Here is a 27,535-nt window from a genome sequence, read left to right on the forward strand (position 1 = left end):
CAAAGATAGAGGGATGTCAACAGAGTCACGTGATCGCGACAAAGGCGTATTGGCAGGGGGATATTGCCGTATAAACATTTGTAGAAAATACTACTTAGGGCGAATTCTACTTACGCCCAAAACGCCCGAGAGTTTCATTAGGGTAGATTTCCTTATACGCGACTGGATGCATCGTCAAGAATTTCAAAGTCGACTTTCTCGAAAATGAAGCGCAGTATCAAAAAATTGTATACCTTTTTCTCGACTTATTTACTTGTTATAAGCCGAAAAGAAAGAGTAACTTTTTTTCATATCGCGCTTCATTTTCGAGAAAATTGACTTTGAAATTCTTGACGTTGGCTGCAGGGAAATCTAGCTTAATGAAAAGCACGGGCGATTTGGGCATAAGTGGAATTTGCCCTTAATAATGTATTTTAGAATTTTTTTTACAATTCTATATACCCACCGTTAAGTGCATACAATTTGCGGGGAACGCTCAAGGGCGGTATTCTCAGTCGCTACTTATTCTTAAGCATCTACTTTACCGCCCATAGGTGTTCAACGACTACGGTTAAGAAATGCGATTAGGGAGTACCCACACGCGGCGTACGCAGAGTATTCAAATTACCAGCACACGAAAGGTAATAGGAGAAAATGTACAGAAGCATCGAATAAAGTGAAAAGATAGAAATGAATTAAAAAAACGCGTAAACTAACAACGCATCGGGTGAACTACGAGTAAATACACCCTTGGCGAGTGACGGAACGGACCAATGGGGTTTATTCTTACGAAGATCCTATACCTGGACTGACCTGTACCGTGAACTTAGCACAAGTGTCCTAAGTGCACTTTCGCGACGTGATTTGTTTCGATTGTGGAGACAGAAGTAACGAAAATTTTCGCGCAGCAACGTATACTACAAGTTGGGTAAACACGGTAAAGTGTCAATAAAACAAAATTCATTTCCGTTCATTTGAAGCGATTTATGAATTGTAGCTCCGATAATGTATTCGAATTAAGAGTATTATGTAATACTCGGTAGAAAAAGTAATTACTGTGCTGGTGTTTACTGAATTGCGTGATGAGTGCATTAAATTATAAACGTGGCATGTGTGTAGTTTATAAAAATGTATAAAAGTTCACGAATCTACGATGTAACGCTAAAATAGTGTCTGTGAGTGAGCCCACGTACGTTGTGTCATAAATGGATTTGAACTGCGCGCCCTGGAAATCGGATTTCAACGACAAATCTACAGAATAGGAAATGGTAAAGCATCTTTCGATTGATTTTTTCACGTTGAATTCTTATACACTTTTTCGCTTTAAAACACTGTAGGCAGTAATTACTCAAGTTTTCATTGTCTTGTTACGCTTGGGTCCACAAAGACCCAGCCACCGTCCGTTGGGTACAATGCTAACCTCCAAGAATCGGAAAAATGGCCTGCTCTAACAAAAGATATCCCCCCCCCCCCATGCAAAATGTTCTTGGTAGATAATTACCATGGGTCAAAATCAACCCATGGCGACAATTTCTCTTCGTTCCTCGTTTAAAAATATAATTTTCAGAAAATTCGTTCGTTCTCTAAAAACCAAGACAAGTTCTTTCGTTTGAGAAATATTTGTGGCCCTGAAAAGGGCCATTTTTGTTAGCAGTCACTAACGGATCTTGTCGGATCTTTAAGCTTTCTTCTCGGTCTTCTTCGGTAAAAGTACAGCTTGTATATTGGGAAGAACTCCTCCCTGGGCGATGGTAACGCCCGACAGAAGCTTGTTCAGTTCCTCGTCGTTCCTGATCGCAAGCTGCAAGTGCCGCGGGATGATCCTGGTCTTTTTGTTGTCGCGCGCCGCGTTTCCCGCCAACTCCAGAACCTCAGCAGCCAGGTACTCCATAACAGCGGCCAGGTAGACGGGAGCACCGGCGCCAACACGCTCTGCGTAGTTCCCTTTCCTCAGAAGCCGATGGATACGTCCAACGGGAAATTGCAGTCCAGCTCTATTCGAGCGAGACTTCGCCTTTCCCTTTGTCTTTCCACCTTTTCCACGGCCAGACATATCCGCTGCTTGAGTTGATATCAAAGATCCGAATAACTCCGACGATCCTTTCCCTTCAACGATATGAGAGATTTTGATATCGCCGGCCCTCAGCTACGTTTATATATGCTACACGACGACCAATGAGAGACCAGCTCCGTTCTGATTGGCGCGGAGCTAGAACTGCTCGCATTCCACGATTTCACGCTCATCCTGGTGTAGCAACGTACATTTTTAATATTCTATTAAAATTGTTAACTTTCCACCAATTTTACTGCCAGATACTTCTCCATACTGACGTCTTCCGAATACTCAATATGGTGATCAATGTTCCCATCGCAAGTATAGAATAAGTTATTAAATATAAACTTAGCAACTGAAGGAGGGAATGCAATATTAAATTCTAATAATCATACTTTTGTTTCGCTTAGACTTTAAACCATTGCCTATCCACGCTGTAAAACGTAGTAGCTGGTATACGAAAATAATGCTCAACACTCATTTCGTTCGACGAATAAATTAAGGGGCCACTAAATTATTCATTAATTTGCACTCGATTGTTCACTAATCTCTACTAACTTATTGATCCTCCTTGAATTTCGAACGGTTGTACTTGTGAACAGCCTTGGTGCCTTCGCTAATCGCGTGTTTCGACAGCTCGCCAGGCAGCAACAATTTCACAGCGGTTTCTATATCCTTTGATGTTAGTGTTTGTTTCTTGCCGAAAGTTACCAATCGGGACGCTTCGGTAGCGATACGCTCGAACATGTCGAACATAAAGGTGTTCATTACGTTCATCGCTCTGCTCGATATTCTCATCGAGGGGTGGACTTGATTCTGCACTACGTAAAGGTATGTTTTGAAAGATTGCACTGGTTTCTTCCTTCTTGCGGTGAGATTCGGTTTTTCCTTTTCAGGCACCACCTGTTGTTTCGTTCTTTTGCTTCTATGCGGGGACATCTCGTAATGGGATCGATCAACGAACAATAAATAATATGACCCGTTGAGAAAGTACCGGCACCCGATACTACTTCTCGTCCCCGAAACTGTATACTGTCGAATAACCGTGAGGATTCTCGAATTAATATAGTACTCGAAACGGTGTGTTTACCGTTGAGTATCTACAAATTCAAGTTTGTTTACCAAATCTAACGTATCGGTGTGCAGGAATTGGTTCCTCGTAACTATTTATTGTTTGAATAAGGAAGATGGTTATTTGCGTTTCGTGGATAAATGGTTTACGTATGCTTGGAATACGAGCATCTGCTAGCCCGTTTCGAGGGAGGCACTTGGTAAAAAAGTCAGCATGTGGTCTCGTTACTGGGAATACCTAACTCTGGCAAAGGGAAACACATAAAAAAAACTTAGAGGAAAATTAGTAGCCCTTTACAACTTATCTGTAACTCCCATGTACAAAGTGAGAAAACATTTGGTAAGATAGTTCTCTAAAATTGTATAATAGTCCAAGAATTTTGTACGTACTATGTTTATATCTCTATTACTTTCCATTCAACAATCAAAAACTTCTAGCATTATCATTTGGAAGAATTTACTATTCCATTCCTCAAATTCCACCACATTAGCGAGCAACAAAAACTGACTCAACAACGAAACATATCCCCGTAAAAAATTACTACAACTTCGTACATTGAAAGTGCATAAAAAGCATTCAGCGGCAAGTTGGGACACGTTCTATGAAATCAATTCTATTGTTCAAAGGTAACGTAGCGGCGCCGCTCCAATCGCGTCGCAGGAAAACCGGAGCGATGCCTCGCTGCGCTCCGATTGGCTCGCCACAGTGGCTCCGTTTCGTTATATAAAGGGAAGCGTGTCCCCCAGCTACACCATTCTGCGACAGTCCATCGCACCATTCGAAGCGTTCGATTACGATTTTCGAGTATTTTGGGGGAGGAGTCATCATGCCGCCAAAAGTAAGTGGTAAAGCAGTGAAGAAGGCGGGAAAGGCCCAGAAGAACATCAGCAAGGCCGATAAGAAGAAGAGGAAGAAGAGGAAGGAGAGCTACGCAATCTACATCTACAAAGTACTGAAGCAAGTGCACCCTGACACCGGTATATCCAGCAAGGCGATGAGCATCATGAACAGCTTCGTCAACGACGTGTTCGAGCGCATCGCAGCTGAGGCTTCGAGATTAGCTCACTACAACAAACGGTCCACCATCACGTCTCGGGAGATCCAAACTGCTGTGAGGCTCCTGCTGCCTGGTGAATTAGCCAAGCACGCAGTTAGCGAGGGTACGAAGGCAGTCACTAAGTACACCAGCTCAAAGTAAGCCTAACAGCTTGCTGCCCAAAAACGGTCCTTTTCAGGACCAACAAATATATCACAAACGTTGGAATCTCTACTCAAACAATAACCATAATCCTTCACCAAATTCTTGAAAGCAACTTTGTTACTGTGAATTGTTGATACAGAGAAATGTTTCCCAAATCGAAAATTCTGATTGTAACCCTCGGGCGGGCGCGCCAGTGAGAGTTACACGAGAAGGCGCGTGGTTGAACTCAGTTCACCAGTTGAAAATAATCATTTTAGTCCCCTTATACATAAAGTATACACTTCAGAAACGGTTTTTCTATCGATATTAGTAACTTTTGATTAAATGTGATGGGAAAATAATAGCAATGCACCCAAGAATGTTTATCTTCCCGAGACGTAAACAAAGAAATACGCGGATTTGTGAACTGAGTTCACCGGCGCGCTCGCTCGAGGGTTAATGAAACTTGTGGGAATGTGAAGAATATCGGAGTATACAATTTTTTTTTTCGGTGGAAGTTCATCCTAAGGGGGTGAAATCAACCTTTAGTTATTTCGTTTTTTAAATAACTTTGCAACGGCGGGAAATAGAACAGAAGTTTAAAAATAAGAATTATTCAGTCTTTCGTGCTCTAATACACTGCCAAAAGAATAATAATATTATATTGAAATAGCGCGATAACTTTAAGGGTTGATATCACCTCTTCCGAGTGAATTTACGTAGAAAAAAAATTACTCCTTGTATACTAAAATATAAAATTAGAATTTTCGAGTTAGGAATGTTCGCTTGCTATTTCGCAATATATTATTTCAAATGCTTCGGTAACATTTCCCACATGTACTCTAAAGTGTTTAAGTGGAAACGTTTCATATAATTATGCAACGATTAAATTCTTTGATCGTGTGTATTATTAAACTTTGTATTACACAAATTCCATATGAGAACAAATCAACATCGGTAATATGAAACAAATTTAATTCAGATCGTTTAATTGTCAATTCTTACGAATGCGCAGTTAAGTCTACCTCTATATTGTCCGACGCATTTAGGCGTATGTTACGTTTTAGTTTGAGAAGCTTGTTTTACGATTTAATTTGCACGACATCCTGGAACAGAAGATCTGTAAATTTGAAAATCATTTGGTTGTAATGTGGATAAAATTCTTTATTATCGAATAGAATAATTCACTTAATAAAAACGACCGGCCGCGTCGCTATTTCAATACACCTTATTTTTATTATCAAAAGAACGAACATTGTATAATATCTATAGAAAATATTTGAACAATTGCGGTTACGATATTTACATTTTCACATCTGCTTCCTTGACAAGATCTTTTACACGCCAAATGGTTTGCCTGTTTTGTTGTCATTTATACAATTTTATAAAACTTTATTCCGTTGTACAAGCAAATAGAAACTTCTCCCCCTTCCTTACATCCGGTTCAGGACGCTTTGAACCGACCGAAGTTCCGTGATCAACTGTTGTCCGTGAGGTTTGTTATACAGGGTGGTGAGACACTTCGAAATTACATCCTGGCACTTGGTGATTATTTTCCGCCTGTTTTGAAAATCGATTATTTAAAAAGTGTTCGCAAGGCACGCCAAAATATGTAAATTCCTAAATCCTTTTGGAATTAATCATACGTAGTAGCAACTTGCCTGATAAAGTTGTTGGTGACATTGGAATGCGTTATGAAATAATTAACCAAATTCGCCGTCGATTGTATGAGATGAAATTCATTTCCCTCGTTTAACCAGGTTCGAGTGTCTTTGCCGATCATTCTATAAGCACACATATTAGACGGGAATTATTTCGATCGTCGAATAAAACAGACGAAGTAAATTTACTCTCCGCTGCGCCTGTTATACTTACTTGTAAATGTCTAAAAGATCCTCCATCGAAACTCCCAACTGTAGAAAACCTGATATAATTCTGTCGTTCGATACGTTCAATTTACAAGCCTTTATTTCTACTTGCTTGATCAGAAAGTCTGTGAAAAAATTATCCGCGTTAAAGACTGCTCATTGAAAAAGAGTCCAAATCTTTGGAAAATGATGGTTAGAGTAATACAGAAATTGTATCATTACCAACTGGGAAGCAGTGCGGCGATCCAGAGTATTCCTGCCCCAGAGATATAATTTTGCTCATTAAAATGGCCATTTTATCCTCCGGGGTGGCTGCATCTTTCAATTCTACGAGACACGAATCGTTTAGTTAAGATATTTATAAGAGACGCTTAAAAGACTCGAAGAGTAGAATAGGAATACCGTTGCTAATAATATTAGTCCAGATTTCTTGAATCAGCATTGCATCCTGGTGGCCGGAACAGTGAATTATGGCTAGCTTGCATTCCCATAGTTGCAGAGGGTCGGCGTATTGCTCGTATAACTGTAATTACCATCGGAAAGCGATTACGTACAATCAATACAGATGCGATAAATTTAAATGTACTGCGGGAACTCGAGCGCACCTTTGTGATGTCCAGTAGCGAGGAGTTCAATGCTCTGAATGCCTCTTCGTTGAGGCGATCGCCTAGATGTTGATTGCAGATTGTATCTAATATCTACGAAAACGATAAAAATCGGTAGTAGTGGAGACACAGTATGTATTCGCTGCGAGCAACGCAAGCTCAAGTACCGTCAACGAAAAGCTCATCATAAATTTTGCGGGACCCTATGCTTGGATATTTATTATTATAAAGTATTTTTAAAAGGTCCCGCGGTCCATGAAAAGCTCATCGTAAATTTTGCGTGGCCCTATGCATAGATATCTTTATTATTAAATTGAAAAGATGCGTTTTTTGGGCCCCGCAGAATTTTGGAACCCAACCCCACAAGTTTACAAGTTAGCATCTGCCTCGCGAAACCTTCCACAATACTTTGTACAAAGTTAGGACACTACCCACCCTGTACTGTGGTAGTTGGAGCGATAGTTCTCAGCTGTGAGCACAATATTTCTTGAATGCGGTCTAGGACAGAGCCTATAAAGCTGTTTCGCCTTAACACCGCATTCAGAAAATATTTTCGAAGTGTTCGCGAAGCAGACGCTACCTTGTGAAGTTGGGGGAGCACTCTCCGCCATGCATTTATGGTAGTTGGAGCGATAGTTCTGAACCGAGTCTACGGGAAGTAATGGAGATAACTACAAGCTTCTAGCGTACAGGGTAAATCGAGCCTATAGGGGAGGAATGCTGTATGTACATGTACATAATTTACAAAGAAGCTTTTGCACTAGGCTCGCCAATCAATACTCGTGAACTTATACCTGCTGCTGTATTCTAGCTATTTCCACCTTGTCTTCCAATTCACGCAGGAAAATCCCAAGATAAGGGGCGTACCCAGCCTGGTCGCTTCGCATACAGACCACCGCCCTAGCCAAGTATTCAACCCTCTGCGACAACGGTATATTCGACCTGAACGAAGACGCTGCGTTAACATTTTACATTCCGTTCTGCTCACTATCCACCCAGAATGTGCTTTTGCATACACGTACTCTTTCGTCGCCAGGGAGTCCAGGATCTTAGCTGCGGCGGCGTGATTCTTATTCCTTTCGTAAAACTGCCACAGCAAGTCTGGCGCATTGACCCGTGTAAGGTAAGACTCTAGAGACGGCGCCGCCAGGGCGACCAGCTCCCCATGAAGCCTTCGTTCTATCATCCAAGCGTACAGCGAAGCATGAAGTGTCTCGCACGGAGAGTGGAGAGCGTCGTTTATGATGTCGTGCAGCTGGAATACAGGAATATTAGCAAAGAATCGCGTAAAAGAATTTTAGCAAGGCAGGGAGCTTCTTACTATCTCTTTCGCCGGAGCAACAGGCATTGCTGAAGCGTTTTGTGGCGGAGGTCCAGGTTTACTAGGTATAGTGGGCGTTAATGGATTCGACATGCTCTGATTGTAGAGATGATCTAGGAGGTTGATGACTTCCTTATAGATCTCCGTTCTGTGGGCGGGGAGTTAGTTTGTCAATACATCTGTGACTGTTACCAAGAGCGTAGCTTCTCCGAACGGTACCTTTTCATGTAAGCGAATCGCCCTTCTTGATCTTCGATCGGCTCGTTGTTCTTGTAATAATGCAACGCGGCGTTATTCGGGTCTACTCTTTCCGCACAGCAGAGACACAACTCGAGCACACCCGAATAAAATTGACACGTGATGAACTGCTGACACACTGCGCTCAAGTTCAATCTGGGAGCAACCTCCTTGCAGAGCTGAGAATAAAAGCACGAGCAAGTGAATAAAGTAAGGCGATGTGTTATGGAGTCTCGGGACGTTCGTTGTTTCCGCTTACCTTCAAAGCGGATTGTAGGTAGCACTCCTTCTCCTCTGGATTCGTACAGCTCTTCGCTTTCAAAATTATCTCGTTGGCCTGGAAAGAAAGCAGTTATATCGAATGCGAAATATTTATTTCAGAGACTTCGCTTCATACCTTAGAACAAACAGCATCTTCGCTTCTATACAAATTTGGGCAAACTTCTCGCAATCTTTGGCTAACGACATCGACAGACGCATTGTCGCCGAGATAACTGTGGAACAGAGACAAAGATTAATAAAAAAAAAAACAATTTTTTATTGATGCTCAGTCAACTTACCTATCTATGAGGTGGATGATCAGTAGAGAAGAAATTTCATGGCCAATTAGGATTAAATCTCTAAAGGTGGCTGTAGAAAATTGATTAATTTGATCCTGCGAGCAAGATTTTATAAAATATTAGTTCGTAATAGACAAAGTATAACATTACAATGCATCAAATAGATGACCTACCTTCGAGAGGCAATTTACAATGATATTCAAGTGATTTTCGCATAGAATTTTCCAAAGCTCCAAGACTTCGCAGGCGTGGGTAATGAAAATCTTCAATGCAGCCAAAGAATTCCTTTCTTCGACTATCGGCTCTTGGAAATGACTAGACACAGTTGTTTCGAACCCGTCAGTAATATTTCTGGTAGTGTTGTGCTGTTTGGTAATGTGGGTGTTTTTATTGAGGAACGATCTCAGTGCTTGCAGAAGTCCCAGAATCCAAGTAATTTGTCTCGCGGAAACCGTGCTGGATATCTGAATTTTATTATTCACGGTTTCTTGTTTAATGCACCGCATGTTCCACAGCGGTCGAAGTATTCTTCCTACGTATAAGTATAAACCATTATGCTTTGCTGAGAACTGTTGCAACGGGATATCCGTATTAAGTCCCACTGGAGCGTACGGTCGGAACACTTGGAACCTCATATCGTAGTTTGGAACTCTTGGTGTTGATGTGCGCATGTCTCCTGCAAACAAGTGTCACCAATACATCTTAATATATAAAGCAGAAAGCTTCTATATGTTTGTGTGTTTATCCGTCGCCTAAAAACTTTCGAACGATAAACTTTGGGATCACGAAATGTGCCTCAGCTTATTATGTCTGACTAATCCAGATGAATGCGACCATTAAAAAAAAAAAAAAAATAAATAAATAAATTTTGTTCTATAAAATCGGAATCTAAATTTTGCGCGAAGCCGAGTAGTAAAGCTAGTTTTATACAAAGAAGAGCGACACAAGGTTAACGTAACCAGTACTACGATACCTGTATTTACGTTGGCAAAGCTATTGTGCACATCGATGCCAGGCCCTACGCTCGATGTTCGTTGACTACCATATAGAAAGAATGCCCTTGTTGCCCATTCCGCTAACTGTACAACAAAATGCCGATTACTTTTAACGTACAGACGTCATCGAACTGGATTGCACGCCTATGTTCATAATTCTGGATAGTACCTCAGCGTTTTGAGAACTTTCAAGCGTGGCCAAGATGAGACAAGTCGCGCACGCTTGCTCTAAAGATTGTAGCTGAAAGTAGGCACGAACTGCTTCTGTATCAGGTCCACGCTGTTCCAAAAGTAGTTGCTTCAGAATATCCATCGGACGAACTTGCACGTATATTATAGCGCCCTGCGATTAGAGAAACAAGTGGCGGATAAATGGATACGCGTGGTGGATTAATATATCTTCCGTTAATTTGTATACCTGAGACGTTAAGAATATAAACTTGCGAGGAGCTTCCATATGTTGCCTGACAAGAAGAGGAGGTTCCCCTTGAGAATTACTTTGCTTTTCAATGCGTAACGCTGGCTCGACAAGAATCTCTGCCATCGCCCATACTGGACTATCAAGGGATAAAGGACTTTGAGTTTCAGCTAAATAATTTGTAAATGGATAAGCATCGTTACTTAAACACAGAGCGGTCTCTGTATCCCCACCGCAGACGAGGATTAATGTGCCTGTAATTAAAACGTCCCGTAGCCTACAAACTTTGACTCTCGTCGCTCGATAAAACATATTACGCGCGTATATATATACCCTTTCTGTAATGTGCCATCTGCACTTTTCTTGGCCTCATTACGGTAGCATTAGCGGCGTAGCCTGGTGGTAATCTAACATGTATTAATTGGAGACCTTGGGGTCTAGCCGTTGGGTTAGCAACTGAAGTACAACTGAAGTAGAAACGTGTTCCAGTAGCTGCAACTACAACCAAGTTTAAGTGTACTGATTCAGATTCTGTGATAGCAGATATGCTCACCAATGGTCGGAAGTTGTTACTATCAAGAGTTCTGAAACGAGACGAGTGAGGCTTTTAATCTATCAGTGGTCTTGCCTTGGTTATTATCTTTGCAGGTGTATACATACTTAACAACATGAACGGCGTTCTGTACCAAACATGCTTGCGACAGAGACGCAACCTTGGACGCGCCCTCGTTATCAATATCCCAAACTGTAATTGTTCCTTTATCACCGAGGGTGTACAAGATATTACGCGAATCGTCCACAGAGATCTGTATTATTGCTTCCTCCTCCGATAAAGCTATAGTGACAAACGATGGCACTAGGAACGACAGTGGGCCTTCGGAATGATTTATTTTTTTACAACGCTTCCCGAACCAACTACTTTCTGCCTACGCAATGAATATGTAGAATAATTCACTGTTCAATCTTGCTCTCGATTATTTTCATGCTCGTGTTTATCCATCGAGCCTTACCTGATAATATATTTCATAAAGGGAGCCATTCCTACCACCCAGAAAAATTCTCCCGCTGCTGGTATTTGCTATCGTCGTAATGCCAATGCCGTCTGTAGTGACCGTGAAGATTGGTTCAGGAACTAACTGCATTTCTGGCGTCGCACCTATGTAAAGCATTAATGAAATGAATAAAAGCTTCAGAATCGTAGAAGTCCGTAGTAACGATGAAATTGGTAATACCATCGCAAGTTTCTGTTAACGTGACTCCCAGAATAGTTATTTCTACTGTGGTTGTGAGAATTAGTAAATATTTCACGTAAGACTGGAACACTCCAGTTTTGGGTTTTACCAAACCCACGCTTATAATAGTCTCATTCAACCCATCAAAATATGCGACGTCAGACCTAAAAGTACATTATCGTTATAATCGCTAACTTCCTTCGCACCGCATGACGATACTTTCACAAAACTTTAGGTGAACATTTACTCATTCTCGTAGGACCAGACATATATGTCGCTATCAATCGTGAGCCACGCTTTTGAAATTTCTGTGAAAAGACCCATCATACAATGGCATTGCATGTCTAATCAAACATTAAAGAACTATATCCTGTGTAAAAAAGAAAGCGAAAAACGGGTTTGAATATGCGAAAGGATACGGTGAAAGTGTTCCATTACTTCGGAAGGTAGAGAGATTTTACTATGCAGCTTCATTTGATTTATATTTGGAAAGCACATCAGCATTCCGTTTAAATTAGGGTAATCATGATCGTCGAGGCCACTGACGGTTGGTCCACCTGTAGGATTCAGAAACTTATGTTTTACAAATCCAATCGTAATCTATATATATAAAAGAAGAAGTCCTGACTGACTCATCAACGTCCAGCTCAAACCGTTTAACTTAGAAATGTGAAATTTGGAAGGTACATTGTTTTCATGACGTAGGTACCCACTAAGGATGGATGTTTGGAAAATCCATTCCCAAGGGGGTGAAAAGGGGTAAAATGTATTTTTACGGAATCCTCAAAATCTCTTAGACCCGATTCGATATCAACTTGGTTTTTACTTCGAAAGGTTATCCACATAAATGTTTAAAAACCAATTTCAGGATTTTGCCTTAATTAACCCGTAAGGGGGTGGTGAAAAGGGGTGAAATGTGTTTTCATTTACTCCTTAATATCTCTTAGGCCCAAAGCGAAGCGCGGATGTATTTAGTTAGTGAAATATAAAGTATACGTAATAATTGCTTACCTTGTACGTTATATCGCATAAGATTAATTAAGGAAGGAAAGTTACTGTCCGCAGTGATTTGTGCGTCGACCACTTTTCCTGCCATTTCCAAGGCATCTAAATGTATTTTAAGCGGCTCCATTTCTGTGAGCGTCATGTTTGTACTGCAAGAAAAGTTGCAAAGGTACGAGGAGAGGTAAACGTTGAAAGTATTTAAGTTATTTCTACCTCAAAACCTTTAAAATCACTCGTATTAACGTAATAAATATACACGCGTGTATCGTAACAGTCAATTTTAAGTCGAAGAAGACAATACAAAAGTCTCGTCTGATGAAACGTAGACTTGACTTAAAGTACGTATGTTTTACAGTGAAAATAGAAAAACTAAAGTATTAAGTTTGCCTGACGTGAATTACTACTAACTTAGTGACGAATCCTCTTGTTTCTATTTATATCGATTTGTCAACTGCATTTTAAATTCTATCTTACTCGTCGAAATATTGTATTTAGAGGTTAGGCTTGTTTATATGGACGAAAGTTGAATAATATTGACAGTAATATAGTAATGTAAATATTTTTGGATACACAGCTACACTCTAGCAATTAAAATGTATACCTTTCGATCAGGGAATACTTACAACAATTGGTTATAAATATTCCTACACTATCGGTGACACAAATGCGTTTCACAAGGTTTGTGCCGCTCGCGCCATACAGGTGAATTTTAGGTTACTGTCACACAACCGCTGCGCGTGCGCGGGATTAACGGCTCTCATTGGCTGCCAGTTATCTCATAGATAAAATGAATGTGTTCAAATTCAAACTGACGCATTCGTGCGCCGGCAGTTTGAATTTAAAAGGCAAACCGTTAAAGCGAGTCAAACGTGCAGTAAATATAAGTAGGTTCCGATTAGCGCGAGTAATATCCCAGTAATTGATAGCGTTATTCGAACTCGCACTATTCGAATACTTGAAATACAGGAATTGGTTGTAATTTCGAGAAAATATACAATGAGATTTTTCAAATATACTTTTTCATACGTATTTTATATTAAATTATAATGCCATAAACATGTCTGTCATTTTTTAAAGTGTTTTAGCCGTGTTGATTGCGCTCTCTTCTGCTTCTTCGTATTTTCGTACATGTGGTGATGAACTCGCAGTACTTTGTCCAAGTCATGAAAGACTAAATTGTTTCCACAGTACTGTAACTTAAGTTAGGTTCTCACTACGCCTCGCCTCGGCTCATTTCATTCTTCCTATGCTTTTCTTATGTATTCTGACAATTTGACTCACACTGCACCTCGCTTCGCCTCGGCCCCCGACTCCGAACCGCGGATTCTTCCTCGAGAATATTTTGAGGAAGAGAGGCGAGGCGTAATGTGAGTGGATGTAATGCCACCGCTTTCGGTGACCGCTAAGGGGCCGTCCTTAAATTACATAAGGGTAATTTTGGCGATTTCTTAATCCCTCCCTCCCCCATTATAAGAATTCGTAAGATTTAATATTGCAAGCCCCTGCTTACGTATTATTTTTTACATTTAATTTTTTCAGTTATTAAAATTCTTTTAAAGGTTTATATAATTCATTTAACTCGGTTTCGGGAAATTTAAACTAAAACTACTTTTCTGGAACATTAATGATAGAATTTGTATTTATTGAAAATTAGATTAAAAAATATTACGTAAGACGCTATCTGACACCCCCTCCCCCCTTGTAAGGAAACGTAAGAAATTCGCGACACCCTCCCCCCCGAAAAGCCTTACGTAATTTAAGGACGACCCCTAAAACAGGAAGGAAGAGGTTCTCTGAGCAACTAACCAAACACATGAACCGAGGCAAGCCCAGATAACTTCAGGTACGAAAAAACCGAGGCGACGCGAGGTGTAGTGACACAGCCCACCTATACACCTTTCCTAAAGTTAACAATCATAGTGGAAACTTTATTTCACAGTCATTTATTTGGTGCTATATCTTGTCCCCAACGATGCAGTTTTTAATTCTCCTTGTTCCATTAATTCCCCTTGCTTCCGCTGGTAGGAAAACGTACCTTACCGATTCAACAGATTTTCAACTGTGACTGTTGCAGGCGACGTGTCCAACGCTGTGGAAAACCTGTATTGCGAGCTGGGATTAAAGAATGACAATTCTTGTCCTATCGACGGCGGCTGGACGTCTTGGAGTCCATGGAGACCATGTTCCGGGAAGTGTGGATTTAGAGGCAAGAGGACCAGGCATCGTACTTGTAATAATCCATTACCCTCGAACAACGGTGCCTCTTGTATCGGGCCCAGTTATCAAACCGAATCTTGTCAGATCGCTGGTAAGGCTCGCAGAAGATAATACAGTTCGATGTAACTTCTTAGGTGTTTTACATACAGCAGACTCTGTTTAGGATGCACGATGAATGATTACGAAAGTGTTGTACACGCTCATCCTACACGCAAGGAAGAAATGAAAGTTGTGAAACAAATTCACAGAATATTGCCCGCTCTGATCGAACTGTGCTTTTCCGTCGACTGTACGTTTTCTATCGTGGAGAAGATCCTTGGGAACAATGCGGTAGGAAGTAAAGCAGTCTTATTATCGTTGAAGAGAAGATTTGGTAATGATATGTTCTCTATTCGTAGATGCGTTATTGGAATGCTATGAACTGTGTCAAGCACGGCGTCGGATGCCCAAGTAAATAAGCATTAATAAATATATTTTCTATAATTCCGCGAGAGTAAGAAGATACCTTTTATAGGTCCCGGAGGCTGGAGCACCTGGGGAGCTTGGTCGTCGTGCACCGCTGTTTGCGGCAGAGGTCGGAAATATCGTACACGTATCTGCAACAGTCCAGTACCTTCGAGTCCTGAATTAACCTGCAGCGAGTCAGCCTTTGAAACGAAAAGCTGCGTAGGATTTAATTGCAAGAAGCATTCGAGTAAATTTGGCGTGTTCCCTGCGTAACGCGAAATATGTATTACCTCGTTGCTGTTTCAACAGCTGGAACCTGGACCGAGTGGAGCAGGTGGAGAACATGCAGCGTACAATGTGGTAACGGTGTTCAAACAAGGAGACGGTCATGCTCGGAGATACAAAGTGTACAAGACACCGCGTGTGAAGGCCCGACTAAAGAAATAAAAGGTTGCACGATGAATGGCTGTTCGCTAAATGGAATGTGGTCCCCGTGGACAACTTGGACGTCTTGCTCTTCGAGCTGCGGTATAGGCAGGCAACTAAGGAATCGAATGTGCAACAATCCTTCTCCAAGCGGGGATGGTTTGCCCTGCTCTGGTTCTGCTTCTGAAGTTCGCCAGTGCTTCGGAAAACCATGCATAGGTACATTTGAAATTCATAGTAATCGCTATGGGGCCGTCCTTAAATTGGATATACTTCCGAATGGCCCCAGTGGCCGAACGACACGAGGTTTGAGAAGAGAGGTAGGGAGGGAGTGTGGACCCTAAATCTAAAATTGTAGCTTCGGGTACCCTCTCCCTCCCCCATTATAAGAATTCGTAAGATTTAATATTGCAAGCCCCTGCTTACGTATTATTTTTTACATTTAATTTTTTCAGTTATTAAAATTCTTTTAAAGGTTTATATAATTCATTTAACTCGGTTTCGGGAAATTTAAACTAAAACTACTTTTCTGGAACATTAATGATAGAATTTGTATTTACTGAAAATTAGATTAAAAAATATTATGTAAGACGCTACTTGACTCCCCCCGCCCTTTGTAAGAAAAAGTACGAAATTCGCGACCCCTCCCCCCCGAAAAGCCTTACGTAATTTAAGGACGACCCCTATTAGTAACATAATTCTAATCCGGCCTTCTTAAAAAGTTAAGACCCACGAAGTGGCACATTTCACTGAAAAGAGTAGTCTTCTTTACGCTACGAGAGGAAGGCCTTCACGTTTGCTCCACGTGTACTTAAGATTTCTACCACTGACTCCATTCGGGGTGCTTGTTCATCGGTTCGAAAACAATTGTACTGGGCCAATATGCGATTTTGTAAAACTGTCCTTGCAAAATGGAAGAGTTGCGCTTTTATCTCAAGTTTCTGGCTGCACGCTGGGTTTAGTCCATCGGGACAAACTAGAAGTAAAACGCAGAGCCTGTCCCCGCGGTATTTCTTATTTTAAACGAGTTGCTTTTCAGATCGGACAGTGGCATGTAGTATTAGTTGCGATATGTGGAGCACATGGTGTATTACGTGTTGACGATGGGTCCCGCAATGTTGCCACTTTCTCATGCGTTCCGGTGCCACCTAATCTCGACCATGCAATGAAAGTAGGCGAAGGGTTCCGAGGCGAAATTCAGCAAATAGTCATTAATTTCACGCCTCTTCAACTTCGAATGCCAAAGGTAACATTAGTTGTTTCGAGGTACAGTTAAGTCTAAATGAATTAATCTATTTAACAGGGGGATTGGAGCAGATGAATTTTTTATTTGCTCCGCTCCTGCTCCGCTCCGACATCAATAAACTTGCTCCAGTTCCACTCTAGCTGCTTTTTTAAAATAATAATTCTTTTAATTCCTTCAAACAGTGATCTTTCATTTGCAACAAACCCCATCTTTCTAGCTTTTTATTTTCATATAGAAAAAAAATCATAAAGAATGCTTAATTTTCGGCAAAGAAAGTACTATGCCTCCTTAATACCGGGCTGCGCGGATCTACGATATATATTTTTTCAATGATGAAAAATTGAGAATTAGTATTTATTAAAAACAGTTCATTCATCTGTTCCTATAAAACGAAAGAAAATTCAAAAAATGGAAAAGAAAATTTGGAGCTGTGGAGCAGTACAAATTTTCCATGCTCAGGGCAAAACCCCATTGCTCCACTGCTCCAGCTCCGCTCCAACGCTCTGGTATTTAAGACTCGAGGTATCGTTTAGACTAAATATGATGAGAAGCACACGAACGCTCCTTCCGGTAGCAACAACGTGCAGTATTTAATGGGAGAAGACGAAGAAGGCTTCATTTACATTGACTTAACCGAATCAGTAGCTGCGCCATGTCCAAAGAACATGGAACTTTGGCAAGTAAGAGAGCAAACTTTTTAAAATTTATACTTAATCATACGTTCCCACAATCATTTTAACTATGCTCCTCGTACCGTCATTTAGATCACAATTGCAATGAAAGCGGAAGATGTGAATGGCGTTGTAGCAATAATACCAGATGACTCCTTAAACAAATACATATTACTGCTACTGGAAGAGGGGAGAGTAAAACTTAGATTCCATCTGGGAGCGACACATGTTGTCACTGAAAGCATAGAGCACATCTTAATAGGAGAATGGTTCGAAGTAATAATGGCTCAAGACGATAAACATCTGTACATGCAAATTAATGGTAATGAGAAGAAGTACGTACCATCGATATCGGAGAGAATGATTACGTCTCCAACGAATGTGTTCATAGGAGCTATACGCGATGAAATGAGGGTAAATAATGTATAGAACTTTTACTTCCGGCACGCTTCTGATGATATTCTTCGCAATAGGAGAAGATATGCCCTAACTGCGCAGAGATACCGCAAATGAGTTTTACTCTCGGCTACCTTAATATAGATGGGAATCAAATAAATCTTCTGTCGTTACCAGTTTTAGAAACAACAAGCAAACGTTACTCAAGTCGCACTATTAGTTTATCTGGTAATAATCATTGTTAAATTATCCAAGGTATACGAAAAGACTACTTAAAATGCTTTCGCCTTAAAATTTCAGATTACTACGAAGAAGTGTCGTTATTATTAGGCCAAGAGTTAAAGTTGTCGTGCTTTTACGATAAAATTCCTTATGAGAAAGGAGTTCACGCAATTTCTAAGAAAACGTACGTTGCGTGGTTACTGTTTGACAAATTACTGCCGTCTTATGGAGAAAGGTAAACTGTTCGTGCATTTAAGGGGTGTGAATTGTAGAATGGAAACACTAAAGTGGCTAAGTGCCAATGTACTACTACACTTACAAGGAGAGGTTTCCAAATGTCCGCCTCCGATTTCTTTGAATTTTGGATATGTTTTAGAGGACCGAGAAATGAGATATACGTGTTTTTTATAGCGGCCCGTTTTCATATTTAGGGGGTGAAATCACGCAAATAACTTTGAGGGGTGGTTTTACCCTCTAAATATGAAAACGGGCCGCTATAAAAAAACACGTGTTTCTTATTTTTCGATCCTCTAAAACATATCCAAAATTCAAAGCAATCGGAGGCGGACACCTGGGAACCTCTCCTTGTTAGTCTGATTTTAAACTACCTCTTCATTTTCACGAAAAATCGGCCCCTCAGAATGCTTGCCATCTGGGCCTTTTTCCTCAAGGGGTGATTCTGGTATTCACGCCGAAAAATTCGGCAACATTCAGGCTTTTTTTTCTCAGTGAATACAATGAATAACAATGTCAAACTCTTTTTTCATTTATTAAGCTACTTGTAATGTACGCGGAACAATTTTTTAAATACACTTTTAATTGTGTTTTTTCAATGTTATCTGGAGTTCGAAATCGCGCCTTTTAAAAGACAGCGGGAGTGATTTCTGCTCACAGACTCATCTGAAATAAAAAAACCAAGCTGATTCTTAATCATTACGAGTACCGTTATCGCAGGTGCCAGAATTAGTCACACAAGTCAAAATTTAACAAAATTGCACACATTCAAACTTCAAGTTTCGAAATTTTCCATTTTTACTTGAAGTTTGATTGCGCGCAATGTTGTTAAATTTTGACTTACGTGGATAATTCTAGCACCTGTGATAGCAGTACTCATAATGATTAAGAATCAGTTTGTTTTTTTGTTTGAGATGAGTCTGTGAGCTGAAATCGCTCCCGCCATCTTTTCAAAGACGTGATTTTGAACTCCAGATAACATTGAAGAAACACAATTAAAAGTGTATTTAAACAATTGTTCCGTATACATTATAAGTAGCTTAATAAATGAAAAAAGTGTGGCATTGTTATTCATTGTATTCACTGAGAAAAAGAGCCCGAATGTTGCCGAATTTTGCGGCGTGATTACCAGAATGACCCCTTAAAATTTCCCAATGTGCAAGCACACCTTTTATAACCGTCCTTGATCTTTGCGAAGCAATGATTTTTTTAACCTGAAGGATGACGGTCGTGTCAGTACTATTAGCATTGCAAGTTACACAACTCGTGATGCGGTTGAAAACTTTTATTCCTGTCATATCCACCGTTATAAAAATAAATCGTTGAGAGGTTCAAGTCGGGTCATCTTCACTTTTGGTGTTACTGTGACAGATAAGAGCGAAGGTAATTGTACTATCTCTTGTTTAAATATGTTACACAAAAACTGCTAAGCCTTCGTTCGCAGAAGTGGAAAGTATACTTTGGGGGCAATGGTGTGTCATTTGCGGAGCCATAATTGCAGGTTTCATATTCATGGTACTTTGGTGTTTATTGGAAATAATACAAGATGTCCGAAATGGGTACGGAACAGTAGACGTATAAACTATTCCATAAAACTAAAGATTACGTCTATAAACCGAACTGTATAATTATCTTTTAGGCATAGTTTGTACAGAGTTCCATCGTCAGGTAACAATGATTCTACATCTGTTATAAATTATGTTCTATCTAAGGATGGAATAACTTTACTTGGTAGCCAGCAAGCTGCGGATGACATTGTATCGAGAATGACAAGATAATTGAACCTTTAACGTAATTCTTTCATGCGTCCACAAGTTTTACATATAAATCTCCAAAAAATCCAAATGACTAAACGATCACGAATGTATTTCCCAATGAAAATAAATTTACTTTAATTATAGATGTGGATAACGGTGAAGGACAATATTTTCTAATCCATGGTGATACGAAATAATACGATAATAGTAGAAAAACATTTTAAGACAGCACGAATAAGGATTTAAAAAAATATATTTATACAATTATGGGTTCACAACGATGGCAGCTTCTATTTACATTTAGAGTCAACGTAACATAAAATTTTACATTATAGAAGTCAATCGTTCAATAAGAAACAAAACAGCTAACTTATGATCTTATTCGGATATCCAACAAGACTTTACTGAAAGACGATGTAATTACTTCTAGATCTCTTATTCCTTATATTTCGTATAAATCAAAGTTTGACTAATAGTCATTATTTCCGGTAATTTTAAGTGTAAATGCTGTTTCACGATAAAATATTGGGTAAGCGTTCTCGTTGACACGATAGTGATATAATTTCAAATTGCAACAGTTCGATAGGGCGTAAAATAGTAAATGATGAAATAAATAGAATGTATTTCTGCGTCCCTCGTGATACTTACTTCTCAACTAATATTCTCCCAAGATTCGCCACTACTGCTACTAGTTACGGAGGAATGTCTCGTTAGTTGAGGCAACTCAAAATGCCACTTCACGTCTTCGTTTATGCCAAGCCCATTGGCTATTTCGTAATTTAATAAAGGCGGCCTGGCCTTGATACCTAACGTCGTAGGTCTATTGTTTGGATTCACGTCCAACAACATTTTTAATAAATTATACTGAAAGCAACATTTCGAATTAATCCACTTGAACAGATTACACTAAATGCTTCCTGTTACTCGGAACGCAGGCTGTTGTTAACTCACCTCCGCTGGATAGTCAACGTCGAAGAGTTCTGGAAATACTGATTTCCTTAAATTTATAAGAGCACCTACTCTCTCCATTTCAGTGAAAAATGGAGTAAGCAGTTCGAACAGAATGATTCCCAAGGAGTAGATATCAACCTTGTAATTGTATCCTTGCCCATTTATTTGCTCCGGGGACATGTAAAGGTGAGTGCCAACGTACGCTGTGTGTAGACTGTTTCTTAGAGTGATATCTTCGTTCTTCGACGGAGGAGTATGGGCTTCGTTGTACCCTTCAGTCATCGCAGTCACGAGACCAAAATCCCCCACTTTTATTTTGTCATCGAAAGAGAAGAATATATTCGAAGGCTAGAAAAAGTCATACGTTAAATACTGGAATCGAAAACCATCGCTCTTCAAAATGCAAAGTAACATTGTTGCCTCGCGTGTTCACCTTCAAGTCACGATGAATGAGCCCCTGCAAATGAACGTACTCCACAGCTTCAACTATCTGCTGAAATATATTCAACACGCGCCGATAATCGCGAGGTGATTGGTCCTTCAGCCATTCCCTGAGACTCAACCTTTGGCACAGCTGCATTTGTATGTAAAGGAACATTTTCGCTGACTTGCGGGAATTCGATTTATTCAGATCTAAGGAAAACGACCTCTGCCGCTTCCTTTTATCGTCGTTCCCTGAACGCTTGCCGTCGGTGTCTTTGAACAGAACACTTTCGGTACGCGAGTCAGCTTTAGTTAATACTTTCTCGTTCACAGTGTTCGAGGCTGACAAATCGGAGCTCTCGGCGCTGCAGTTACTAATATCGATTACATTCTCGTGCGGGTCCTTCGAATGGGACTTCTCGAACACGATGAAAGAATCTTCATCCGAGGCAGTGTGATTCAATGCGTTGTAAGCCTCGCAAGCGCTTTCCACTGACGACTGGTCAGTCAGAGAGACATTAATGCAAACAGAATTATTCATTTTCGGTTCGCTGTGGATTACGTCAGATGGGAATTCCGAGTTTGGCAACGTTGACCTGTTCATCCATTCGGGATCATGCTTCTCCTGCCACCCTGCGGGTGGACATTCCAGCCATGCGTTGAAGTATCTCACAATATTCTGGTGGTCCAGTTTAGCCAGTGCCTTTACTTCCCGCATTACGCGCTCCCTGGAATATTGACTGCGAACCAAACGAGTTAATCAGGAAAGACACCTTTAAAATCTGTTGGAGCTTATATATCGAACTGTTAAACGCACCTATTCGGTAACGCGATTCTTTTAATAGCATAATTGCAATCGTCTATTTTGTTCTTCGCTTCGAAAACAACACCGTATCCTCCTTTCCCTAGGCAGTCTACTAGCTCGAAGTCTGTCAGATAACGGGACTTAAAATTATCGCTGTTTTCTTTATCGTCCACCGTTCGAAGATCACTTTTATTTGTCTCTATATGCCTCTCCACTATTAAGGGCTAGACAGAAACGAATACTTTTAAATCGCATGCATGCAAATTGTAATGCGTCGTGTACTGTGATATTTAAAAGTTTTATAATCATTACCGGAAGCACTGCGTCTTTAGCAACCGTAGTAGCATTTAACAGGCGTTGCGTCAGCATAAAATTCAGCAGAATTGCGGTGGTAATTGAGATTATCAAAACCTCCTTCCTGTTAAAAAGTGAGTTTCTATTAAAAGTTAGCACTTTATGCTTCTTCCCTTAATTCTACGTACCACCAATACCACAACGATACGATTATAACTTGAACGGGAGTATCATCGTCTTCCTCGTGAGTATTGTTCGATGTAAATGGTCTGCTGTCTCCATCGATAAGTAATGGGTTCGAGTTGCTGCGGTTGCACTGTTTGTGATTGTCCAATTGTAGCTGATCTTTTGAATATAGGTAAAATCCATTCCCTGCAAAAGAAAAGCAAGGGAAATAGTCGCAAATACATAAAGCGTACTCCTTCGTTGTTATCAAGATGTTAAATCGTCTCTGAAACTATCATACCATTTACGTACTCCGAATTGTACAGAACCGATAACGCAGTGGTAATTTGCGCATCATTTATCTGAACTAGAGTATCGGTATTGTCACCGTTTGCTGGGCTTGGAAGAGCTTTCGCGACTGGGTTATCTGAAATATGTTGTCATCCAATAATTTCATGGAAAAAGTTACATAAACTACGTTGCCTGCGATTCTGGCAACAATAAAACAAGCTTTCATACCAATCGCAGGATAAGGCTGCCACGGATATTGCGAGTGTTGCGTGTATCTCGGTGATGCATCCACTGCTTTATGGAGATCCGCATTTTCTTGTATATACAGCTGTCTCTCGTGCATACCTAAATACAGAGCCGGACTGACCGAAACCTCTGTACCCCATGGCGACTGCGAGCTATCGAATAAATTAATCTCCTTCAAACCTTTGTGACCACTGCTTTTTGAACTTGTGCTTTCTCGCCATATAGTAACAATTGGAGCGTCAAACTAACAACACAGAAATGCATGTAATTGATACGCGGCTAGAAAAATACATTCTCTTAATTGTACTCAATGAAAGTCAACCTTGTATTGCCACAGTTTCACTTTAGGGTTGTTTCTATTAACAGCCCAAACCAGACCGTCCGGTACGATAACTTTAATTTCAGTGTCTAGAGTATGAGCTGCGACTTTGTCCTGACAATAGACGTCGGAATGGGATACTAGCAGTAAATCATGCTGTCCAACACTGAAGTTCCATCTAAATGAATATAAGCTCTTTTAACACAACGTCCGTTACTATAAATCTTTTATTTTGTGCAATTTCAGCTTACCTTTCTATACCAGTGTGTGGTTCAATTGCTCTTACTGTTTGCTGATATCGCTGAACAATAAGTACTTCCTGCTCGATGTATCCCTCTTTAGTTTTATTAGTACAGCCGTTAATTCCGCATTCGTATAATATTTTCCCTGTTGTGCTCGAAACGCCTGTTACAAAAGGGCGTTTACGTTTACATATTTCCTTCGTTCTACACCAGTGCTCGGCAACCGGTGTGCCACGAGTAGGGAATTCAATCCCGGGATCGTAATCCCGGGATCTCGGCTGTTTTTTGGATTCTAAAACTCCCGGGATTTAATATATCAAGTTATAACTTATCCCGAGAATTTTTAAAAACGTAAATTAACTTTATGAACAACTGAAAAATATAAAAATGGAATCCAAAAAACAGCCGGGATCCCGGGATTGAATTCTCTAACTATGAGACGATGCTAAGTGTGCAGCAGTGCAAAGCCTCCTCCAAGAGGAGAAAAAGCAGATATTTTCTTTAAGGGGTCATCCTGGTCTGATGGGTAAAAAAGTCGATTTTTTTGCATTTTCTACTGATATATTATATGAGTAATATGTGTGCAAAAGGATTTTTTCCAATTCGTAATATTTGCTGAATTACAGGGTGCAGAATATAGGTAGGTATACGGCGTGCTCACTGAGACCGTTACTCAGGCTTCGGCGGAATTAATCTGCAGACAAACCTACAGGAGTGGTTTCGATTTTCTCGAAACCATGTTTTTCGAATCGGGGGCCATGATATTTCAAGATCGACTGAACCAACTCAGTCTAAGTTTTGCATATATTATCAGCACACGTGTGGCTATCGTCCCTACCAGAATTATGATAAAATATTTTGCTTTTAAACGTTCACAGACCTTTAAAGTTGAAAAAATGTGAGAAAATCGAAACTTAATTTTCTAACTGCCGCTATTTGCTTAATTTTCAATATTTAAAAGTGTTGTTCCCCGTTAACAAAGTTTTTCATAAATAAATGTAATTTCTGTGTAACTTCTTTGTAGCTTCTATACGTTTTATATATTTTTACTTGTAGTGTATTCTGGGAAGGGCTCAAGTGTGCGGAGCGTGAGAGAAGATCGCGGAGCACTGTTCTACACCATTACTAGACATGTGCTTCAAAATACTCGCCATACGATTTTACTTCTCTGCCACCGGAGAACACCAAATCGGTGGAATACCTAAACGACGAATGCAATAACTCGGACGCGGATATTGGAATCGCCTCCAGATTCTCGCCATCGAATTTGTACATCCCACCACGAAGCGAAGGGATCAGACGAACCCATTGTCCATAATTATTAAGCTATAAAGAATATCTAAGATAAAACAAACAATAATAACAAGTGAAACAGAAAAGTGGAGGTAAACCAAATGAAGTTCGGTCGATCGTTTATACTTTAAAGATTAACGTCGAAGCCAGATATATTGACCGGTGAGTTTCCCGAGGGGTATTCTCCCACCACACAGTTTGCCTGCCTTGGCGCTCCTTTTCTCAACGTTCTCTCACTTGCTCTCGCTTTCGCAGAACAGGAGTGAGCCGGAAGTGATGGGGATAGTGCCAAGCTTCTGGCGTGCAGGCCAAAGCGAGCTATCAGCGTAGAAATACATACACCAAAATAGGTGTGCGTTAGCTCCGAAAAGATTCAGGAGCTTTATTGGTCGGAACATTGATTCTTTCTCGATAGCTTCATCTTGTATTGGTCTACGCATAACTTAAGAAGAAACAACAGCCACACAGCTACAGTACAGGCGGAGCCGAGCCCCATGACTCCAGCTGACAAATCCACGAACCTCAGGTGGTGGTGATTGATTTCTTCTCGATCGTGAAAACGAATTCACCGGCCAATATACCAGGCTTCGACCTTAGTGTCTCCTCGTTGCTTTAAAGGTGGAAGATATATTTAATGCTCGTATACTTCTCTACGGTGAATACTCGATGACAACATGGGCCCTTCATTGAAATCTAACGTCCATAGCTTCTTCCCTTGATCATTAGCATCTAAAGCAGATACCTTTCCATCTAGTGTGCTTACGAACATTAAGCTGAAAGAATACACAAACTGATATAGTTTAGAGAATGTATTTGATAATGATTTACATCCTAATAATAATATAATAAATGCGAAAGTGTGTTTGGATGCTTGTTACTCAATCACGTCGCAACTACGCGACGGATCTTTCTGAAATTTGATGTACACGTAGTCTAGGACCAGGAATAACATATAGGATACTTTTTATCTCGATTTTTTTTAACCGATCTGGACCAAATTTTGCATAATTACTCTCCAGGACCCTGCGGAAAATATAAGCTACCATGAAATCTGGACATCCCACCCCATCCCTGTTATTTCACCCTCTTGACACTCTGTGATGATCGAAGTTTTACTCTGGCAACGCCGGGTACTTTAAGCTAGTCTGAAATAAAAGCCACAAAATGAACTACAGTACTTAAGCTTTTGCACGACATAAATCTACGTTCCTTTATCTATTCCGTGTTTCGATAAGTGTTGCGAAGAACACTCCAGAGAAGACTAAAAAAGGAACTCCTTAGAAAACAAAATTGTGGCGTTACATAATTTATTTCTTTTCCAAAACATTCTTTCTGCTTCAGTTGCTTTGTAGAAGTATTCGAACGCCGTTCGTAATAGGAAATTATATGCAGAAACCAGTGAAATTATCGAGAGCAATGTTGACAAAACTGTGGGCTCAAGAAATCCGAGTAAACAGATATGCCTGGCCAAAGTGTCACCGATCGAAGGATTGCGATTGTTGAACGCGCGCAAAGTAGTTGTCGACTAATTACCTGCGCGATGATTTCTGTTCGCAAAACGTCAACTGTTTTATGTCGCCGCTGTCAGTGAGCGGTGATATGGACAGAATTATAAACAATGAATGAAACCATAGTCGCCTCCATAACTGTGCGTTAGACATTTTCTACGTGCGAAACGATCGATCGGTTAAATACAACATTTTGTTCGGATGTTTACGTGGATCAACGTGCGGTGTGTTTTATCGCGATGCTCGATTAAAATGCGATAGACACAAATTGCTCGGCGCGCACCGATGAACCATGGTGGACTTTGGTAAATCGTAACGGAGAAAATTTCGGTAGCGCCATCTGACGAGCGTTTCGACACATTTGAAAAATACTCCGCTCGGTTCCGCATTCCGAAGTGCTTTTTACATTTCGAACTGAATCGAAACGAATCCTCCTTGACACTGATAATTCGCCTGTAGTAACGCGCTACTGGTTTCGTCTGAAAGAATATCAGCTTGTTAGTCGCAGATTTTCATTTAAATAATAACCCTCTGGATTCTCTTTAATCTGCTTATTATTCTCAATGACATAGCCACTTTTAGAAACACATAACTTCTCCACTTCTTCTGAAGTTATATATTTAAGTTACATAATTTTTATGTAATTTTGTCAAATTATGCACTCCGTTCCCTGTAACATATGTATACGAAACTTAAATATAATATAAATGGGAAATTTACATTTGCATACGAATGTATAACAGCCAGATAAATAAAATTCGAAGCAGCAAATTTTGCGTATTTTGCTTCGACCGTTTTGGTGCGCAAAAATTCCAGTATTTGAAGGTTGTCAGGCTTCGAGGTACTAGCGAGAATTA

The 27,535-nt window shown here is 40.3% G+C and overlaps 6 protein-coding genes across 14 annotated transcripts; 2 read left to right on the top strand and 4 right to left on the bottom strand.

Moving 5' to 3' along the window:
- Positions 1-1,606: 1,606 nt before the first annotated feature.
- Positions 1,607-2,032, bottom strand: LOC143372237 (histone H2A). The gene has a single exon (XM_076818291.1). It carries the CDS (start codon positions 2,030-2,032, stop codon positions 1,658-1,660), a length of 375 nt encoding a protein of 124 aa, XP_076674406.1. The 3' UTR covers positions 1,607-1,657.
- Positions 2,033-2,590: 558 nt separating this feature from the next.
- On the bottom strand, positions 2,591-3,080 carry LOC143372229 (late histone H2B.L4-like). Its single transcript, XM_076818278.1, has one exon. The coding sequence runs from the start codon at positions 2,969-2,971 to the stop codon at positions 2,591-2,593; it is 381 nt and encodes a 126-aa protein (XP_076674393.1). The 5' UTR covers positions 2,972-3,080.
- A 650-nt stretch (positions 3,081-3,730) lies between these two features.
- LOC143372245 (histone H2B.3) lies at positions 3,731-4,341 on the top strand. Its single transcript, XM_076818302.1, has one exon. The coding sequence runs from the start codon at positions 3,931-3,933 to the stop codon at positions 4,300-4,302; it is 372 nt and encodes a 123-aa protein (XP_076674417.1). The 5' UTR covers positions 3,731-3,930; the 3' UTR covers positions 4,303-4,341.
- A 1,081-nt stretch (positions 4,342-5,422) lies between these two features.
- Nup154 (nuclear pore complex protein Nup154) lies at positions 5,423-13,270 on the bottom strand. 6 transcript variants are annotated; one of them, XM_076818150.1, is made up of 25 exons: positions 13,149-13,270; positions 12,532-12,674; positions 11,940-12,077; positions 11,768-11,864; positions 11,521-11,684; positions 11,299-11,444; positions 10,949-11,214; positions 10,622-10,872; positions 10,289-10,542; positions 10,040-10,213; positions 9,849-9,954; positions 9,049-9,551; positions 8,876-8,970; positions 8,713-8,809; positions 8,575-8,652; positions 8,298-8,494; positions 8,079-8,226; positions 7,780-8,012; positions 7,552-7,699; positions 6,758-6,850; positions 6,555-6,675; positions 6,375-6,479; positions 6,160-6,277; positions 5,946-6,068; positions 5,423-5,844 (listed from the first exon to the last, which is right to left on the bottom strand). In XM_076818150.1, exons 2-25 carry the CDS (start codon positions 12,665-12,667, stop codon positions 5,718-5,720), a joined length of 3,918 nt encoding a protein of 1,305 aa, XP_076674265.1. In that variant the 5' UTR covers positions 12,668-12,674; positions 13,149-13,270; the 3' UTR covers positions 5,423-5,717. The 6 variants fall into 6 exon arrangements, with proteins under 6 accessions (XP_076674265.1, XP_076674223.1, XP_076674229.1 ...); XM_076818108.1 differs by having other exon boundaries at positions 5,931-6,068; XM_076818114.1 differs by having other exon boundaries at positions 5,931-6,068; positions 13,127-13,220.
- Positions 13,271-14,461: 1,191 nt separating this feature from the next.
- On the top strand, positions 14,462-20,171 carry LOC143372198 (uncharacterized). The gene is made up of 15 exons (XM_076818203.1): positions 14,462-14,546; positions 14,600-14,833; positions 14,906-15,072; positions 15,141-15,192; positions 15,257-15,436; positions 15,499-15,834; positions 16,338-16,597; positions 16,655-16,861; positions 17,395-17,541; positions 17,626-17,946; positions 18,006-18,156; positions 18,229-18,385; positions 19,583-19,767; positions 19,829-19,943; positions 20,024-20,171. Exons 1-15 carry the CDS (start codon positions 14,498-14,500, stop codon positions 20,160-20,162), a joined length of 2,700 nt encoding a protein of 899 aa, XP_076674318.1. The 5' UTR covers positions 14,462-14,497; the 3' UTR covers positions 20,163-20,171.
- LOC143372183 (eukaryotic translation initiation factor 2-alpha kinase) lies at positions 16,573-27,010 on the bottom strand. Of its 4 annotated transcripts, none has more exons than XM_076818183.1 (14): positions 26,704-27,010; positions 25,817-25,943; positions 25,029-25,203; positions 23,887-24,040; positions 23,639-23,813; positions 23,299-23,560; positions 23,081-23,206; positions 22,803-22,986; positions 22,633-22,738; positions 22,333-22,544; positions 21,526-22,255; positions 21,093-21,440; positions 20,790-21,005; positions 16,573-16,591 (listed from the first exon to the last, which is right to left on the bottom strand). In XM_076818183.1, exons 1-13 carry the CDS (start codon positions 26,829-26,831, stop codon positions 20,793-20,795), a joined length of 2,940 nt encoding a protein of 979 aa, XP_076674298.1. In that variant the 5' UTR covers positions 26,832-27,010; the 3' UTR covers positions 16,573-16,591; positions 20,790-20,792. The 4 variants fall into 4 exon arrangements, with proteins under 4 accessions (XP_076674298.1, XP_076674288.1, XP_076674277.1 ...); XM_076818173.1 differs by lacking the exon at positions 16,573-16,591 and adding an exon at positions 19,610-19,746; XM_076818162.1 differs by lacking the exon at positions 16,573-16,591 and having other exon boundaries at positions 20,377-21,005.
- Between the last annotated feature and the right edge of the window lie 525 nt (positions 27,011-27,535).

This window comes from Andrena cerasifolii, chromosome 1 (genome assembly GCF_050908995.1).
Source record: "Andrena cerasifolii isolate SP2316 chromosome 1, iyAndCera1_principal, whole genome shotgun sequence".
NCBI lineage: Eukaryota > Metazoa > Arthropoda > Insecta > Hymenoptera > Andrenidae > Andrena > Andrena cerasifolii.